Source organism: Acipenser ruthenus, chromosome 16 (genome assembly GCF_902713425.1).
Source record: "Acipenser ruthenus chromosome 16, fAciRut3.2 maternal haplotype, whole genome shotgun sequence".
Classification (NCBI taxonomy): domain Eukaryota; kingdom Metazoa; phylum Chordata; class Actinopteri; order Acipenseriformes; family Acipenseridae; genus Acipenser; species Acipenser ruthenus.
In genome coordinates, this window is record NC_081204.1 from 15,268,078 (window position 1) to 15,285,233 (window position 17,156).

The 17,156-nt window shown below is 42.6% G+C and overlaps 1 protein-coding gene across 1 annotated transcript; it reads left to right on the forward strand.

The window, feature by feature from the left end:
- The first annotated feature begins 9,664 nt into the window (after positions 1–9,664).
- Positions 9,665–16,644, forward strand: LOC117412518 (uncharacterized). Its single transcript, XM_034903442.2, has 22 exons — positions 9,665–9,791; positions 9,872–9,930; positions 10,009–10,101; positions 10,307–10,434; positions 10,512–10,658; positions 10,867–10,947; positions 11,037–11,207; positions 11,289–11,385; positions 11,471–11,691; positions 11,768–11,918; positions 12,010–12,218; positions 12,305–12,422; positions 13,617–13,816; positions 13,891–14,005; positions 14,781–14,950; positions 15,238–15,302; positions 15,375–15,502; positions 15,578–15,767; positions 15,852–15,993; positions 16,148–16,241; positions 16,317–16,421; positions 16,518–16,644. Exons 1-22 carry the CDS (start codon positions 9,769–9,771, stop codon positions 16,619–16,621), a joined length of 2,811 nt encoding a protein of 936 aa, XP_034759333.2. The 5' UTR covers positions 9,665–9,768; the 3' UTR covers positions 16,622–16,644.
- The last annotated feature ends 512 nt before the right edge of the window (positions 16,645–17,156 follow it).

Sequence of the window (17,156 nt, forward strand, 5' to 3'; positions counted from 1 at the left end):
ATACGGACGTCATTTGAGTCAAGTTGAACTGTTTGGACATTGTATTCTTCCCACAACCCTCACATCCTGACAACGGCACAGAATGATTACATCTAAAATACACATTTTGACAGTTGTTTAATATTTCAAAACTCATGGCTGCTCCACAATCCTCGTTTACTCACCTTATAAATCTTGATAACATGAAGGCCTGGATTGCCTTGGTTTCAAATCCAACTTCACAATACATTTCTGGTGTTTAGTATTTTTTCTCATGGCAACCAGTCAGCCCTGTACCCAACCGAGACAGTGAATTTATTAAAATTGGACAAACGCAGCACAACACAAGAACTGAATTAACGAAAGAGGTGCTGTTTTGAATCAAAGTGAAGTCTGTCACAGGCTTGGCACCGTGACTTCACCTTCTAAATATCCACTGGCTCTGACTATGCATCCAACTGGTAATACACAACTGTGAACTGGATGAATAGATACCGGTATGTATGCTGTCTTCACCAAAACTGCTGGTATATCTACCAGTTTGTGATCAGAAGGAAAATGAAGTGAATTTTTACAATACCCACAAAATAAAATGAAATGAAACAAAGCATGGTGTGGCAGGATAGCAGCAGAGGGAAGACTCAGAGACAGAAAGTGCAGTGAAACCAAAATATTTTAATTAACAAAACACAAAATAAAAAGGCACGGTGGCCAACCAAAAAGATGAACACAAAAACAGGCTTTAAACATAAACTATACAGAAAGAATCACTCACTCTCTCACACACGTCTTTTCACTGTTCCAAACACTCACCTCCTAACAAACACTCTCCTCCTAACAAACACTCTCCTTTTATACAGGTGCCTGGGCTAATTGGGCAATTCGCACCTCATTAGCCCAGGCACATTCCACACATTCCTCACACATAAATTCACTGAACCACACCCCAAACTCACTCACATCCACTCTAAACAATACAAAAAACACAGAACCACCACAAAATAGGCTGCACCCCATCACACACCTCCCCTCCTTGTGTGCAGCACAACATGGCCTAAATGGCCACCTCCCCCCTCAGTCTCAAAGTCCCGGAAGAGGGGGAAGCACAGTGTCCATGGGGGTGGCCATGGTGGGAGGTCCGGCACCCCCCCGACTCTTCGTGGCCGGCAGGTCCCTCTTCCGGGGCTCACGCCACACACTATCCTGCCGCAAACGTGCGGCTGGGGGAGCTGGTCTCCTGACCTCCCCCCCCTTCTTCACGGCCGGCATTTCCCCTCCGTGGGGCTCCGACCACACGATCTCCGGCAGCAAAACTGCTGCGAGGGGAACTGGTCTCCTGATCTCCCCCCCTTTCTGCATGGCTGGCAGCTCCCCTCCGTGGGGCTCCGGCCACAGTGTAGCGACCCCAGGCGAAGCAGGACCCTCAACGACCCCAGGCGAAGCAGGATCCCTGGCGACCCCAGGCGAAGCAGGATCCCTGGCGACCCCAGGCGAAGCAGGATCCCTGGCGACCCCAGGCGAAGCAGGATCCCTGGCGACCCCAGGCGACGGCAGCAGCAGAGGACCCTCGGGAGGCGACGGCAGCAGCAGCGGACCCTCGGGAGGCGACGGCAGCAGCAGCGGACCCTCGGGAGGCGACGGCAGCAGCAGCGGACCCTCGGGAGGCGACGGCAGCAGCAGCGGACCCTCGGGAGGCAACGGCAGCAGCAGCGGACCCTCGGGAGGCAACGGCAGCAGCAGCGGACCCTCGGGAGGTGGAGGCAGAGGCAGCTCTTGCTCCTCTCCCTCGGGTGGTGGTGGTGGTTGAGGCAGAGGCAGCTCCTGCTCCTCTCCCTCAGGTGGTGGAGGCAGAGGCAGCTCCTGCTCCTCTCCCTCGGGTGGTGGTGGTGGAGGCAGAGGCAGCTCCTGCTCCTCTCCCTCAGGTGGTGGAGGCAGAGGCAGCTCCTGCTCCTCTCCCTCGGGTGGTGGTGGTGGAGGCAGAGGCAGCTCCTGCTCCTCTCCCTCGGGTGGTGGTGGTGGAGGCAGAGGCAGCTCCTGCTCCTCTCCCTCGGGTGGTGGTGGTGGTGGTGGAGGCAGAGGCAGCTCCTGCTCCTCTCCCTCAGGTGGTGGAGGCGGGAACAGCAGCTCGTCTCCCTCCGGTGGCACTGCTGGCTCCTCCGCCAGCGGGGGTAGGGCTGGTGGCGCTGCCGGCTCCTCCGACAGCGGGGGTAGGGCTGGTGGCGCTGCCGGCTCCTCCGACAGCGGGGGTAGGGCTGGTGGCGCTGCCGGCTCCTCCGACAGCGGGGGTAGGGCTGGTGGCGGGCGTCTCCGCTGGGCTCCCTTCAGCAGCAAAAACAGCGGCTGCTGTGGAGCCTGAGCTTCACGCCCTCGTCCCTCCCAAAAAAAAATAGGGGTTTGGGCCTTCAGCTCCTCCCCTCCGGACACAGGACGCACTGGCTCCTCCCCTCCGGACCTAGGACGCACTGGCTCCTCCCCTCCGGACCTAGGACGCACTGGCTCCTCCCCTCCGGACCTAGGACGCACTGGCTCCTCCCCTCCGGGCCGTGGACGCACCGACTCCTCCCTCTCGGGCCGTGGACGCACCGACTCCTCCCTCTCGGGCCGTGGACGCACCGACTCCTCCCTCTCGGGCTGTGGACGTTCGGGCTCCTCCCACTCGGGCTGCGGACGTTCGGGCTCCTCCCACTCGGGCTGCGGACGTTCGGGCTCCTCCCACTCGGGCTGTGGACGTTCAGGCTCCTCCCACTCGGGCTGTGGACGTTCGGGCGCCTCCCACTCGGGCTGTTGCAGCGGCAGCTCCTCCTCCTCATACTGGGTGGGGCAGATGGCCACTGTGTGTCCATATGCCCCACAGCCGGGGCACAACTCTGCCGCGAGCCCTTTTAAAAATAGCTCCCAGCTGTCATCTGCCTCCTCCTGGGCCAGCTCCATTTTCCTCCACCTCATCCTCTCTTCCTTTTTTTTTTTTTTTAAACAAAACAAAAAAAACTGCACTTCCGCTCTGAGTCTCCAGGGGGCGCTATCCCACTTCTGACACCAACCTGTGGCAGGATAGCAGCAGAGGGAAGACTCAGAGACAGAAAGTGCAGTGAAACCAAAATATTTTAATTAACAAAACACAAAATAAAAAGGCACGGTGGCCAACCAAAAAAGATGAACACAAAAACAGGCTTTAAACATAAACTATACAGAAAGAATCACTCACTCTCTCACACATGTCTTTTCACTGTTCCAAACACTCACCTCCTAACAAACACTCTCCTCCTAACAAACACTCTCCTTATATACAGGTGCCTGGGCTAATTGGGCAATTCGCTCCTCATTAGCCCAGGCACATTCCACACATTCCTCACACATAAATTCACTGAACCACACCCCAAACTCACTCACATCCACTCTAAACAATACAAAAAACACAGAACCACCACAAAATAGGCTGCACCCCATCACACATGGGGACTCCCTGTTATTGCTCCTAATATTTACTTTTCATTATATGAAATGTTTAACTCCTGAGTTATTTAATATATTTTATTATGTTTAAAATATAGTTTGATATTAATGAATGGGTTGGCCCTGCTGTTGGCTTTTTACCAACCATATAATCTCAAGTCAAATAACAACACACACCTTTGCACAACATCTCTCTCTCTCTCTCTCTCTCTCTCTCTCTCTCTCTCTCTCTCTTTCTCTCTCTCTCTCTCATCAAATTCAGCAGCTTTAAAAGATACACATTTGGTAGGGAGAGGGTCTGCTTCGGAGGTGGTGAGAAGTATTTCTGTGGCAGTGGGGAGAAGAACTATTTCAAAAGGACAAAAGATTATTTAAAAAAAAAAAAAAAAACCATTAGGGGAAGAATTAGAAAGAGAAAATGTATTATGCATCACCAGCACTGTTCCTGATTAGAACCAGTTCCATTGCCCCTTATCTTTCATGCAGCACCAGCAAAACAACAGGTCCTATTGAACAATAAAAACCTTATGTACAGATTGCACCACCTAGTGGACAAAGTTCAATACTACATTCTCGTGAGCTGCACTGCTATTATTAATATGGAATCCCATCATAATAGTCTAATAGAGGTCTCTATCTTGGTTATGTAATTTACCTCTGAATATCAGCTTCTATTTAAACTCCTGAAAAGGCTGAAGAGGCCGTGACAGTCTAAATGTGTTAGCTCTGTCAACAGAGGACACAAAATAAAAAGAAAACATTACAATTAAGTAGATGTCCCTTTCCTTTTTAGAATTATGTTTTTGTAACTGTTCAGAGGTTCTGGGTTATCATCCAATATTCAGTTTCAATTTCAGTATGTTTATTTATATAGCGTCTTACATGCCACAGTATCTCAAAGTGCTTAAAACAGAACAGTCATATGCAGCATCAAGAAGTAATATAAATTATAAAAATAAATGTTATAATAGGAATATCAATAATAATAACAATAAAAATCTAAATACAGTCAGCACTTCTGCCATGAAGTAAACCACAGTTCGCAGGATATTGGCATCCCTGTCATAGATGAGAGGAGGACTTGCATAAACACAGCTAGTGATGAACCTAATGATCCTTGTGAACCCGGTCAGATGAACCAGCATAAGCGAGAAAAGAACCTCAACTGGCACAAGCCTGGAGTTAAATGGCCAAGAGCTTCTGAGGAAACAACGTGGGACACAGTAAACACAGATCTCTTTTTTGTGTTGGAAAGTTTAGGTGGAACAGTCGAAACGAAGCTGGATAAATTTGGGGATACCATCTACGCATATGGAAGCGAGAGGTTTGGAGTTGAAAAAATGGAAAGTACAAACTATTCCTGTAAAGTCTAGACGGCAGCAGGAGATTGAGCGCTTGGTTAGAGAAAGGAGACAGCTGAGGAAGCAATGGAGGAGAGCAGAACAAAGTCAGAAGGAGGGACTCAATCTCTTACAAAGGGTCATAAAAGATAAGCTTGCAACATTGCACAGAGCTGAGTGGCTATGGAAACGCTGAAAAAAGAAGGAGCGTGCGAGAACTAACTTTTATAAAAAAATGGCACACTAAAAGCAGCTAAGTCTGAGCTGGAGAGATATCTCAAGGAAACGCACACAGATTCAAAAAGGCAGGAGCCAGTGTCAATTTCTTCAGACATCCCACCTATCAATCCACCAGAATACCAAATGGAGGTTTGCGAACCTAAGTGGAAAGAAGCAGAGCAAACTGTGAAAAAAGCAAGGGCTTCATCATCTCCTGGGCCTAATGGAGTTCCATACAGAATGTACAAGAGTGCTTCAGGAGTTCTACGAATCCTGTGGAAATTGATGAACGTGCTGATGCGCCAGGGAGGTAAAATAGACCCTGGAGCTAGCATTACACTTCAGCGTAGCATTACACCAGGCAGAAGGATATCTACATCATCAGATGGAAGGAAACACAGATGGATCACATTAGTTTACAGTAAAAGAAGCTATGTCTTAGTTGGTGCTTATCTTGGCGAGAGTTGAGTCCAATATCAGCATGAAGTATTAACACCTACTCTCATGTAATGGAAATCATTACGACACTCAGATACACGTCACTCACATTTTACTGTCCTTGTGCAGTATTAAGAAACAAATCAATTCCCATTATATATATATATATATATATATATATATATATATATATATATATATATATATATATATATATATGTAACAAATTAATGCACTTAAATATTTTGCTAAATTGCATTGCCTTTTTCGTTTTATGCAGTTCTGTGCATGGGTGACATTTTGATTTCATTTTGCTGTTGGGTTGTTAATGGGGAATTTTACGTATTGTTACAATACAATACAGTATCTACCAGATTTAAAAGTTTGTACTGTATTACAGTCCAGTCGTCTCTTTTGGCAAGTGATATTTTCAGAATCATATCGTTCTAAATTAAAATACTTGAAAATATAGTCCTGTGCCAACAAAACCAATACAGTACATCTAAATGGAAGCCTACTTATGTTAAAACACAGTCCTTTCAGTTATCTATTTTTGACATTGTATCTTTTTTGTGTTCCCTGAAAAACGGGCAAGGGTTGGAACAGGCCAAAATGAAATAATCAGATACGCGTCACACGCGTTTAACCGTCACTGAAGTCAAAATTTTATAGGGTTGGATATGGGAATGCTGAGTGTAAAATAATTGAAGAAAATAAGAAAAGAATAATACATAAAACACCAAAAATAAGCAAATAAAATAGAATTATATTTGTAAGTCAAGTTAAAAAGTCTAAACTATAAAAGTAAGTATTTTATCTTGACTTGTAAGTATTGGCAGAAGCAGCAGTGGAAGCCAGTGCAGTGAGGCCAGCACAGGAGTTATGAGCCAGTTTCTTTGTTCTAGAGAGATGAATCCTGACAGCTGCATTCTGAACAAGCTGCAAACAGGACAAGCATAAAAGCATGAATTCACTTCTCAGCATCTGACAAAGAAAAAAGACCTACTTTTAACAATGTTAATTTATAGATGATAAAGAGACACTTTTGTAATTGTTTTTAATATGAGCCTCGAAACTCAAAACAGAATCAAATATAAACCCCAAATTTCTCAGATTTTACATTAGAGGTCAGGTTGCCCATTTTTTTTAAGGAATCTGCAAGCTCTAGTTGTTGCTGAGAACCTAACAGCAAAACGTCTGTCTATCAGGGTTTCATGGCAAGAAATTTTGAGACATCTTTTGATATTAGCAATACATTCCAGTAAGTCTGATAGCAGCAATATGTCACCAGGTTTCACAGAAATATAAAGTTGTGTGTCACCAGCTTAACAAAGTACTGTCTGTTTGTCAGATACAACTTAAACTAGCTTTTATGATGAACAATTAAAATGGCATGATCCACAGTATCAAATACAGCACTAAGGTCTAAAAGAACCGATATAGAGTCTGCACTCGTCAGTAAGTCATTCACCACTCTGACAATGGCAGTCTCTGTACTAGGAGCAGATGAACTACCTGCTCAAGAAGCTTAGCTACAGTAAGAATGGCAAGTTAGAAAATGGATCTGAAATTACTCAAAACAGAATGATCTAGGTTATCTGAGTAGAGGCTTAACCAAAGCAGTTTTGAAGGCAGCTGGAACTATTCCATTTGACAGAGATCTGTTTATTATAGGAAGAACCTCATTATACAAACAACAAAATAATGTACATCTTTAAGGAATCTAATTGCCATTGGATCTAAGGAACGGTGGCAGATTTCATCTACACCACTAACATATTCAAAACCGTTAGTGTAATCAAAGAAAACATTCCCATAACTGAGCCAATCAGTCTAGTGGGCACATTCAAATAAGAACCATCCCCAGGAACTGATTCCTCACAGTAATAATTGTATAGGTAAGAAATTCTTCACACTTATGGGAGAGGCTTCAGTATAGGATGTGTAGTAGAAGATGCAATTACCAATCTATCAATAGTTGAAAAAAGCACTGTAGCGTTATTTTTTTTTTATTAACTTTGAGAAATAGCAACGTCTGGCTGTCCTTCAGAGCTTCATTGTACTGTAATAGATGTTGTTTCCAAACGTCATAGTGAATGTGAATTTAGTAGCCCTCCGTCTTCATTCTACGTTACGACATTCTCTTCACGTGGTATAAGGCGCTGTTAGCCCATGGTGCAGTTTGCTTAGAAGAGACCGCACGAATTTTAACAGAGGCCACAATATCAAAAATACTTGTTAAAAGGCAGTTAAAACTGTCAACTATTTCGGAAAACCATGTGCGATTGAAAATTGTATTTTGCAGGTTTTAATAGTACACGCCACACTCTTATTGGGTAAAAGACAATATAGCCTCAAAAAGAAATAGTAAGATCTACTGTTGACGAATTATGAACAGTGAAGCCCTGAGAAATGGCCACAATGTGACCACGATTATGAGCACGTCCTGTAACAATCATGCTAAATAGAATCAAGAGAATCTAAAAGCCTTAAAAATGTCACGGTCTTTGGATCAGATTCACTCTCAACATGCATATAAAAGAATCTTATCGTGTTTAACAGATAATATAGACTGAAAAGACTGGTTGGGTTTGGACGGGGGTAAATAATTACAAAAGAACAAGTAGTTGACAATTAAACATTGAAGATAAGGATTCAAATGAAGAGTACTCATCAACTCTTTCTTGTATACAATTGTAATCTGCACAAAAAAATAGTAGCAAGTCCATTTCCACTCTACAGGGTGTGCTTTCTGAAAAAAGGTATTGTAGCGTGCCAGCTTTAAAGGAACAGAGTTCGATAAGACCAGACAGGAAATGGAACAGAGTTCGATAAGACCAGACAGGAGACTGGAGCTTCTGTCCGGATCGGCAGTTCTTTAATGAATACATTACAGTGCTCACAACACAGAAGTGCTTCCCCACAATCTGTTTGTTTTTTTGGGTTTTTTTTTTTTGGAATGCACGACCAAATTTGGGAAGTAACCAGCCAAAACGTAGCCAAATGGCGTTTTTTAAACCCGCCAAAAAACAGCTCTTACAGTAAGGACTTAAATATACATTACAAAACAATTTTTTTTATATATGATGAGATCAGATGCGGTAGGTCCACGAAAAAACAAAAGATGTCACCTGAATGCCATGTCAAGGGAACACCGCTGGTGCAGCGCGACGCACCAATGCTAGCCTATGGGACCTTTCTGTGGCAGCACCTGCAGGCTCTGTCTCGTGCTCCGTGCACGGAGCCTCACGCCCCAAGGTGGACGCGCCGGTACAGTATAATTAGGAGAAGCCTCAATCACATAAATATTATTAGGGGTACCAGATTTCCAGAGTGAGAAACCGAGACCCCCATCCCTTTAATTCACTGAAGCTGTAGCAACTCTGAAGCAGTTGAAAATAAGTATATAATAACACAATCATCATTTAAAAATGAAACACTGTGTGTGTGCGTGTGTGTGTATAGATAGATAGATAGATTTAAATGTTATGTATATACTGTATGTGTGTGTGTGTGTGTGTGTGTGTGTGTGTGTGTGTGTGTGTGTGTGTGTGTGTGTGTGTGTTAATTAACTTGCTGAGCACACTGCTAACTGTAGCAAAAAAAAAACATGAATACATGAAACCGGGACAATTTAATGACAAATCAAGGTGATTGCTGTATCTTGCTATCTCTTGGTGGTCGAGGAGGCCCTGTCTAAGTAAGCGCGCTATACACCTGTTAAGGTTAGGATGACCAGATTTTCAAAGCTCAAAACCGGGACACATTATAAACAATCGATAAGACTAATTAAACCATTTAAATATTGGCTAATGCTTATTTAAATAGACACCCTGTCAGTATTTATTTATTTATTTATTTTTTAAGCAGCTTGCTAATTTCAGTACACTCCCGGCGATAAATTGGGATTAATTAGTTTAACTTGCCATATTGTTATATACGTACTGCTACATTTTACATTTTTTTAAATTGAGTTTATTAATAATAATAATAATAATAATAATAATAATAATAATAATAATAAATACATTTGACTCTAAAAAGCGTTATACTTTGTAAGACACATTTGAACACAAATATGTTTTACAGTGCCCAAATGTACAAAAAAAAACGCGTGAAAATGTGAATAGTATTTTTATTTTCACTCTGTGCAGCAGGTGTGCGCTCGCTAATTAGTTCATTAGTGGTAAGTATCTCGTCTGCATCGTGTTCGTTTCTGGCTTTATAAGCCCATCTCTAAAGACTATGCTAAGCTAAATGGTGGACTGCTTATGCGTTGGCATTTTAGTTGGGTTTTTGCCACCGTTAATTTAGTGAGACTGCACCTGGCTTCGAGTCAATGATGACACGTCTTGGATTTGGGTAAGTGTTTCTCGTTTCTCTTATTGTGTTTTTATTGATTTATTTTCTTTCTCACTTTCGCTTCTTTGTTTTTTACGCAGAATAACATTGCTGTTAGCGGTGTTAGCCACTGACGTTTGGACCCAAAACCCGCCCCCAGGTAGGCCTTTTTAACATGGCGTAAATAGACTACTGTTCTCTATTTGCTGACGGCTTTCAAGATCAATGTGTTTTGCAGGGTTTGTGACAACAGAATGCCTGGGAAACTTGATGATGATTATGCTGGATAAGTCTTTTCTTGTGGGGAAACACTTCCGCATCGATGTTATTGGTGAGCCTGGTGACATGCCACTATCACTATTCTGTTTGCAATGTGTTCATTTAATCAGCTGGCAAAGTGATTCATGACTTTTTTTCTAATTGTTTAGTCGGTGACATGGTTACTGGCACCATTAAATGCACAAATAAAATTGGGGCTTATTTTGATTGCTTTTGAGTTGTTGGTCACAATACTGTCATGGCTTTTATGTCTATAGATGTCAAGGGGACCCCTGTTTCCATATCTCCAAGACTAGCAACACAGTGTGGCTATAGCCTAACCATTGACTTCTTGGGGAATGCCAGGTTCCTTGCTTCTGTGCTGAGCTGCTTTATTCAGAACACAGTAAGCCTTTAATTTCTGTTCTAAATACATGTACAATGTAATTTGAAATATAATCTAACTCTGTCTTTCATTTTAAGAATGATGAGACCTACCGGCTTGCTGTATTAATCCGTGTTTCTCCCAATGATGATATGTCCTTGGCTTCCTCCTATACGCAAACTATGACTTGTGTTTATTCTCAATGGGCAGCAAGGGAAATTCTATGTGAAAGAAACTACATGGAGGTAATTATTGTGAAGTTGTGCATTGCTCATAACTCTTGGCCTACAATATCATCCCTGAACCCTTTGATAATGAAGTTGGTTACATTCCTGAAGGCCAAAACTTCCCTTTGTTTTACAAACTGTAGTTCTGACTTGGGTTGTTGGCTTGAACCCATACAATGTGAACTAAGCAATGCCCTGGTGTGTGTGTCTCTACCCTTTTGTTTAGGTTTCCGTAAGACGAGGCATACCACTTATTGATTCAAAAGTTTCTCGGGATGAGCCTGACTGGGCCAACATATATCCTGAGGTAATACTAATTTAAACACTGCTCCTTCAAGTAATACTCCTGACATCGGACTCATTGCATTGCCTCCTATTGTCTACCCTTCCTCCTAGGCAACTGCTGCCGACAATGCAATCTGGCAAGTAGTGTTTCATCTCGCACAAAATAAAAAGAAAGAGCTGACTGTTGCTCAGGCCATGTTGAGTGGTTATGGAATAAACACTACCCCGACCAGAATCATGCTACGAGCTGCCTACAATGCAACAGAAACTCAGCCTCAACTGGTGAGTGTGGCCATGTCTTGCTTTTTGTTCTTTTCTCAAACACTTGTAGCCCCATCAGGAACATTTGTCTCTCTCCAACAGATCCAAACTGTACCAATGGCAGTCCTAAGGTCAACTACGTTCTATAAGCAAAGATGGATGGTCTTGATGGTGGACACTGCAATTGCATGCCCTACTGGTGAGTAGGTTTGTCTGGGAGACCTCTTGGAATTCTAATCCTATTGCGTTATTGTCACACTTTTTTTTCTTTTTGCATTTGCCAGATGGTACGTCATTCACAGATGAGATGATTGTATGGAGAGTTCCCCGTGTCATACCTCCCCTTGTTCCTACAACACCACTTACTAGCCTCAATGTTCAAATGGGAATTGATGGACGCAAGCTTGACCCGGCAACAGTTAATAATAGAAGATACGTCCTGGATGTGGGTCCTGAGCTAATCACAATTAAAATTCCAGTGGGCGCAGATGGTGGATATTATAAGGTCTGTACAAATTTTAGATTTTTCATGAATGATTTGAATATGCAAATTCAATCTAAACCTTTTTTCATCTTTGCAGAGCAATGTCTTGAACAACACCTATGCAATTTCTTATTCTATTGCTCCAATGCTGGAGCATACCTGGCAGGATGTGGATGAGAAGACAAAGCACACGATACTTCATCCAATAACCACTCCTTTGATGCTGAGGCCACCTTTTGTCATAAACAGTGAGTATTTAAAATGTCTTTGCAGAACTGGTGTACCAAATACACTGGGCTGGCTTACTATCTTTCCACTTTATACTAACGTGCCTTTCAGACACTGTTCCTAAAGACAGAGTGTTCAATGTGACCCTGGGGATATTCCTGCCTGATGTGGATCTTGTAGATGTTACGTTTGGTCTTGAGACTTTGACAGTGCCAGAGGCTAATCTAAAAGGGTATAATATCCAGGAGCACGTCTTTCCCAATGGCTCCAAGACCTACACGCTCCAGGTGCCATTTGAGGACCCTGATGTAAAGAAAGAGGTAGAGCCTTTATTTTATTTCTCAAGTTAACTGGTGTGTGTGTGTGTGTGTGTGTGCCCCCTCCTTACGTAGTTATTGTCTTGCAGGTAACCCCTCCAGACACCAGAACTTATATTCTACCCCTGACCTACTTGCTGAATATTGTGCCAGAGAACAAGCCTTTTACCCATCATGCTGAAGTGCAAGCCTCTGTGAAAGATATCAGTAAGTTGGCAAATCCCCCCCCCCCCCATGAGGGGAGGCTGTTGAATCTGTCCACTGCTAATCTTGAAGCTAGCGTTGGCCATGCTCTGGAGCTTGCCAGTTTTGAGCTGGAGTTGGTGACGCTGAGTCACTTGACCGCTCCAGAGCAGGGAGCTGGAGTTGCGGTTCCAGAGCAGCTCTACTATTTCCTGCCTTTCACACTTTAAAATCATTCATAAATTCAGTTGCTTGTATATGGAGTCGTCCAAAAGTATCAACTAGAATCATGTATTTCGATATCTGCCGCCCTTCCCTTGTTCTGAAACCCAGTGCAGACGTATAGAGGGTCCTCAATCGTGCAGCAAGAGGACAGGGAGTGAAGATGATTATAGTGAAATGCAACCCAACACATACATGGGCGAGGATTGAATAATGAAATAAGCTCGGCAGAGATTGGGAACATAATTGCTTTGATTTTGTATCAATGTAGTGGGTGACGCATACAGACCATCAAATGAGACTTGTATCGTAATACATATCATGACGTACTAGATACTCTACCTTATCAAACACTGATTTCTATCCATGTAACATATTTTGCTGCTGAATGAACGTGGTATTTGCATGGTCAGCATTTGCACATGTATTTCAATGTTTATTAATTTGCTAAACCTTATCAAGTTACGATCTGTAACAAGTTGAAAAATATCCCTGAAAGGCCTGACTTCACCATTGTGAATTACAAAAAGGATGTCCTGCTGTAGTTCTAGTTTAATCATGTGCATTTCAGGTAAAAACAAAGTAGACCATGCCTATTTAATAATGTCTGCCATTGTAACATCACGTGTGCAGAAGTCCTAATTTTGGCAGCTGGTGTTTTGGATGTAGTTATAATCTGGACTTTGACAGCCATTTCGTGAACTCTGTCATTTCTGACAGACATTTCTCCCCCCCCCCCCCCCCCCTTGTCTTTTAAAATCTGATATTTTTTTTTACATTGTTGCATTTCTTTTAAGACTTCAGTAAAGTTTCTTATCAGTATTCAGTAACTTTTTTTGTTATCCTTGTCGCACTAACATTTGGCCCTATCAAACGGATGTCTTCAGTAAGGTTTCATTACTGGTGTTCCGTAAACATGTTCACTGCCAGCTTTCTGTTTTATCAATGATGGTCCTTTCTCCTCCATCCTGCAACTGATTTCTCTTCTGCTTGCAGTTCTACCTACAGTCACTGGCTATTGTGATGTTGCTGGATTCTATGTCCTGGTAAAATATGGCAACATGGGTCGCAACTGGATTCCTTATGTGGGCTCAAGAGAACTTGGTGGAAGTTTGCTTGCCCTATACAAGTATAATGCTAACTCAACAAACTTCTGGATAACTATGCCTTACAATGCAATTGATGCCACATATGAAGTAAGTGATCTAACGTGATGGGCTATATCTGTTTTGGTTCACCACAATACTGACCTGATGTATTGTCTCTGCAGGTGATCAAATCTTCGGAGATCAGAAGCAGGCTTGACTTGACCTTGAAGGATATTGAGACCATGTTGGTGCTGACTAGCTTCTCTCTGTCCTGCAGTTTCCCTACAAAGATGATTGGTAACCAACTAATTGTGTGTAATCTTCCAACATTGGAGAATTTATCTTCTACACAGTCTTTGCAAGACTAACCGTTTGATTTTCGCCTGTGTACACCATTTCATGAAGTGCACCACCATCTCCTGTCGGTTCAAGCCACTTGCTCTCTTTTTTTTGGGGGGGGGGTGAGGGTTTCCATTGTTCACAAAGCCGGTCTGATCAATGGAGGCAGTTAGTAATTGAGTTACTTCAGAATGCTGCCATTTTATTTTTTTGGTATAACTTGATTTAGACTCTTGCTACTTGTTTTCTGGAACAACTTTACCAATCAAAATTAATCGTTTAGTGAACCCACAGCTAGTTCCAACCAATAAACTGTTTACAAGCTGTGTAACCAATTGGTTGAATAGGAATTCACTTTCTTGAAAAACAAGGTTCTATGGGTGTGTGGGTCTTCATTTTTATACATATTGAATTTCTAATTTCTTGAACGATTCAATTTCTTCTAGCAAAATGCTAGCCTTGAACCAATGGACTGAGTGTACACTGGTGAAACCATTGCATAATTTAACAGTAACATACCTTTTTTAGCAAGGTTAACTCCGTTTTGAGTAGTTGCATGATGATTAAAATCCTCTTTGCATTAATGCAACGGTGTGGTATGTTTTTAGAGGCAGTCAAGTGGTTAAACCCACAAGTCATGCAGGCATTGGTCTTTTCTTCCCCACGCCTGTTGCAAGCAGAATTAACAATGGTATAACTCTTGTATTGGCCTACATTATCATTCTTATGTCAGATTGCTTCTCCAATGGAACTATGGCAGCTCTTGCTGTGAAAGTGGAATCTGTATCTGGACTGCTTCCAAATCAACTAACATTAAGAGACCCTAGCTGCAGACCCCTTCAGTCTGATGCTGTCAGTGCAGTCTTCTACTTCAATGTCAACTCCTGTGGAACAACCAGAAGGGTTAGTAGTTCTAGTTTAGTCCCCTTGGTATGCAGAGAACCCCTCTGCTCAATTACCTACCCAAGACCTTGCCCTAAAGAATCTGGATCTCTGCCATGTTTCAGATGGGCTGTTTTTGCATTAACATTTTGTTTTTTATATGCGTTTTAAAAAAAAAAAAAAAAAAAAAAAAAAAAAAAAATTGGCTGAAATGTATTGAACTGTTCTGTTTGGGTATCTTCAGGTGCTGTGACCCTTTCATGGAATATGCTGCCAATATACAATCTGTTTTTTACTTTCTCTTCCAGTTTGACAACAACCTCCTGACTTATGAGAATGAAGTGCTGTCTACAACCTTTGGTCCATCTTACCGGTAGGTATTGCATCAGAAGTAGACTATGATTCTGAAAATGAAACTATTCATGCCATTGTCTCTGTCTCCTAGGTTAAGCATTGTCTGTCACTATGTGGTCAATGACACCAAGGTAGTACAGTTCTCGTACCAGAATAATCCTGCTCTTGTCGTGCAGCCTGGCTTGGGTGACCTTGTTGTCGTAATGCGGCTTGCACTAGGTATGATTAATCCCTTTTTGAAATATGCATGCTTTGTATGTGTACGTCTGCAAATTATCCCCCTTCTCTCTACAGATTCAACCTACAAGGACTTCTATGGAACACAGGACTACCCTGTTGTCAAGTACTTAAGAACACCCTTGTATTTTGAGGTGGAGCTCCTGTACAGCAGGGATCCACAAGCTGAATTGTTTTTGGAGAACTGCTGGGCAACCTATTCTGCTGACAGGGACAGCCTTCCAAAGTGGGATGTTGTTGTAGACAGGTAACCAGCTTGCTCAAGTGGCATTGGTTTTTAAATGCATAGTGTGTGCATATAAATGTAAAACACTTACTCTTATTTTTGAAGTTGTGAGAACTCTGCTGACACCTACAAGACAGTCTTTCACCCAGTCTCCAGCAACACAAGAGTGGTGTTCCCCTCTCATCTGAAGAGATTTGAAGTGAAAATGTTCTCCTTCACTAGAGACAGGACTGCACTGAAAGGGCAGGTAAGACCGGTGGTCTAAACAATCCTTTGTAATGCTGCGGTACACGGACCCTAACTCTGCTATCTTGATGGGACAACTTTTTTTGTACTCCTACCAGTGAACTTTTTTAAATGGCTTCCTTTCCTTGACCAAAATGTTCCTTTTTGTGTTTCAGATTTACTTCCACTGCGGTGTTGTGATATGTGACGCAAACAGGCAGTCAGACAGCCTCTGTAGGAGGCAGTGCATTCCAGGGAAGCAGAGGCTTGGTAAGGTTATATTCAGGAGACACATTTCTTTTTATATGTTTTTCTTGGTCACTAAACTTCTACTTTTCCCTCTAGGACGCAGTGTTGAGGGGAAGGATGAGGTAGCAGTAAAGGCACTTGTGTCTTCAGGACCAATCCATTTGGAGCAATATGGATCCTATCCCTCTGAAGTCAAAACGAGTAAGTACAGGAACCATTTCAGATTTCGGGTGGTGGACTGTTTTGGAGTATGACTGCCTAAACTTTGCGACTAACTGCCATTTCTTTCTCTTTCAGCCCAAGCTGTTCTGTGGTTTCCTCTGGTAGCTACCCTTGTGTGTGCAGTGGTCCTATTTATCTCTGGGATTGTAGCTTTTATCCACATACAAAAGCATGTATGAAAATAAAAACTAGTAACTTGCAAGTTTTTGTGTTTTATTAATTAGTGTAATAGTTAAATTGTTTCTTTCTAACTATTCTGATCAACTTGTACTCTAATGGGACCTGTGATTATATTTATATAAATTATAAAATCTTCCATGTTTGGGTACAAGGCACTCCTAGCCAATACAACTGGAGACAATGTGGAAATACTCCTGGTGCTTCAAATGTAGTGGAAGCGGTGCTTTGAGCTGTGACAGTCCAGGGTTCCCCTGCACATGCAAATTGGCATTTCCTCTAGCTATTTACTAAAATGACCTGATGCTATGCACTGTATTGTGCTGGATCTAAACGTCCCTCTTTCCACTAATTGTTTCCCTGAAATTGATTTTGGAGTTCCATGCAATTGCTATGTTTTTAAAAAACCCCTTCATTCTGTATTACAAAGTTTGCTTTAGAACAATACACTAGTCATGTAATACAGGCAGTATAAATGACTACTTTGCCATTCTTACGTCCAGCCTCCTGTAAACCATCTACGTTTGTTCAGTGTAA

Coding starts and splice junctions, on each gene's coding strand:
- LOC117412518 (XM_034903442.2), top strand. CDS start 9,769: ATGATGACACGTCTTGGATTTGG. Junction 11,208..11,288: donor CAGAAACTCAGCCTCAACTG/GTGAGTGTGGCC, acceptor TCTCTCCAACAG/ATCCAAACTGTACCAATGGC. Junction 15,768..15,851: donor TGGGATGTTGTTGTAGACAG/GTAACCAGCTTG, acceptor TTATTTTTGAAG/TTGTGAGAACTCTGCTGACA.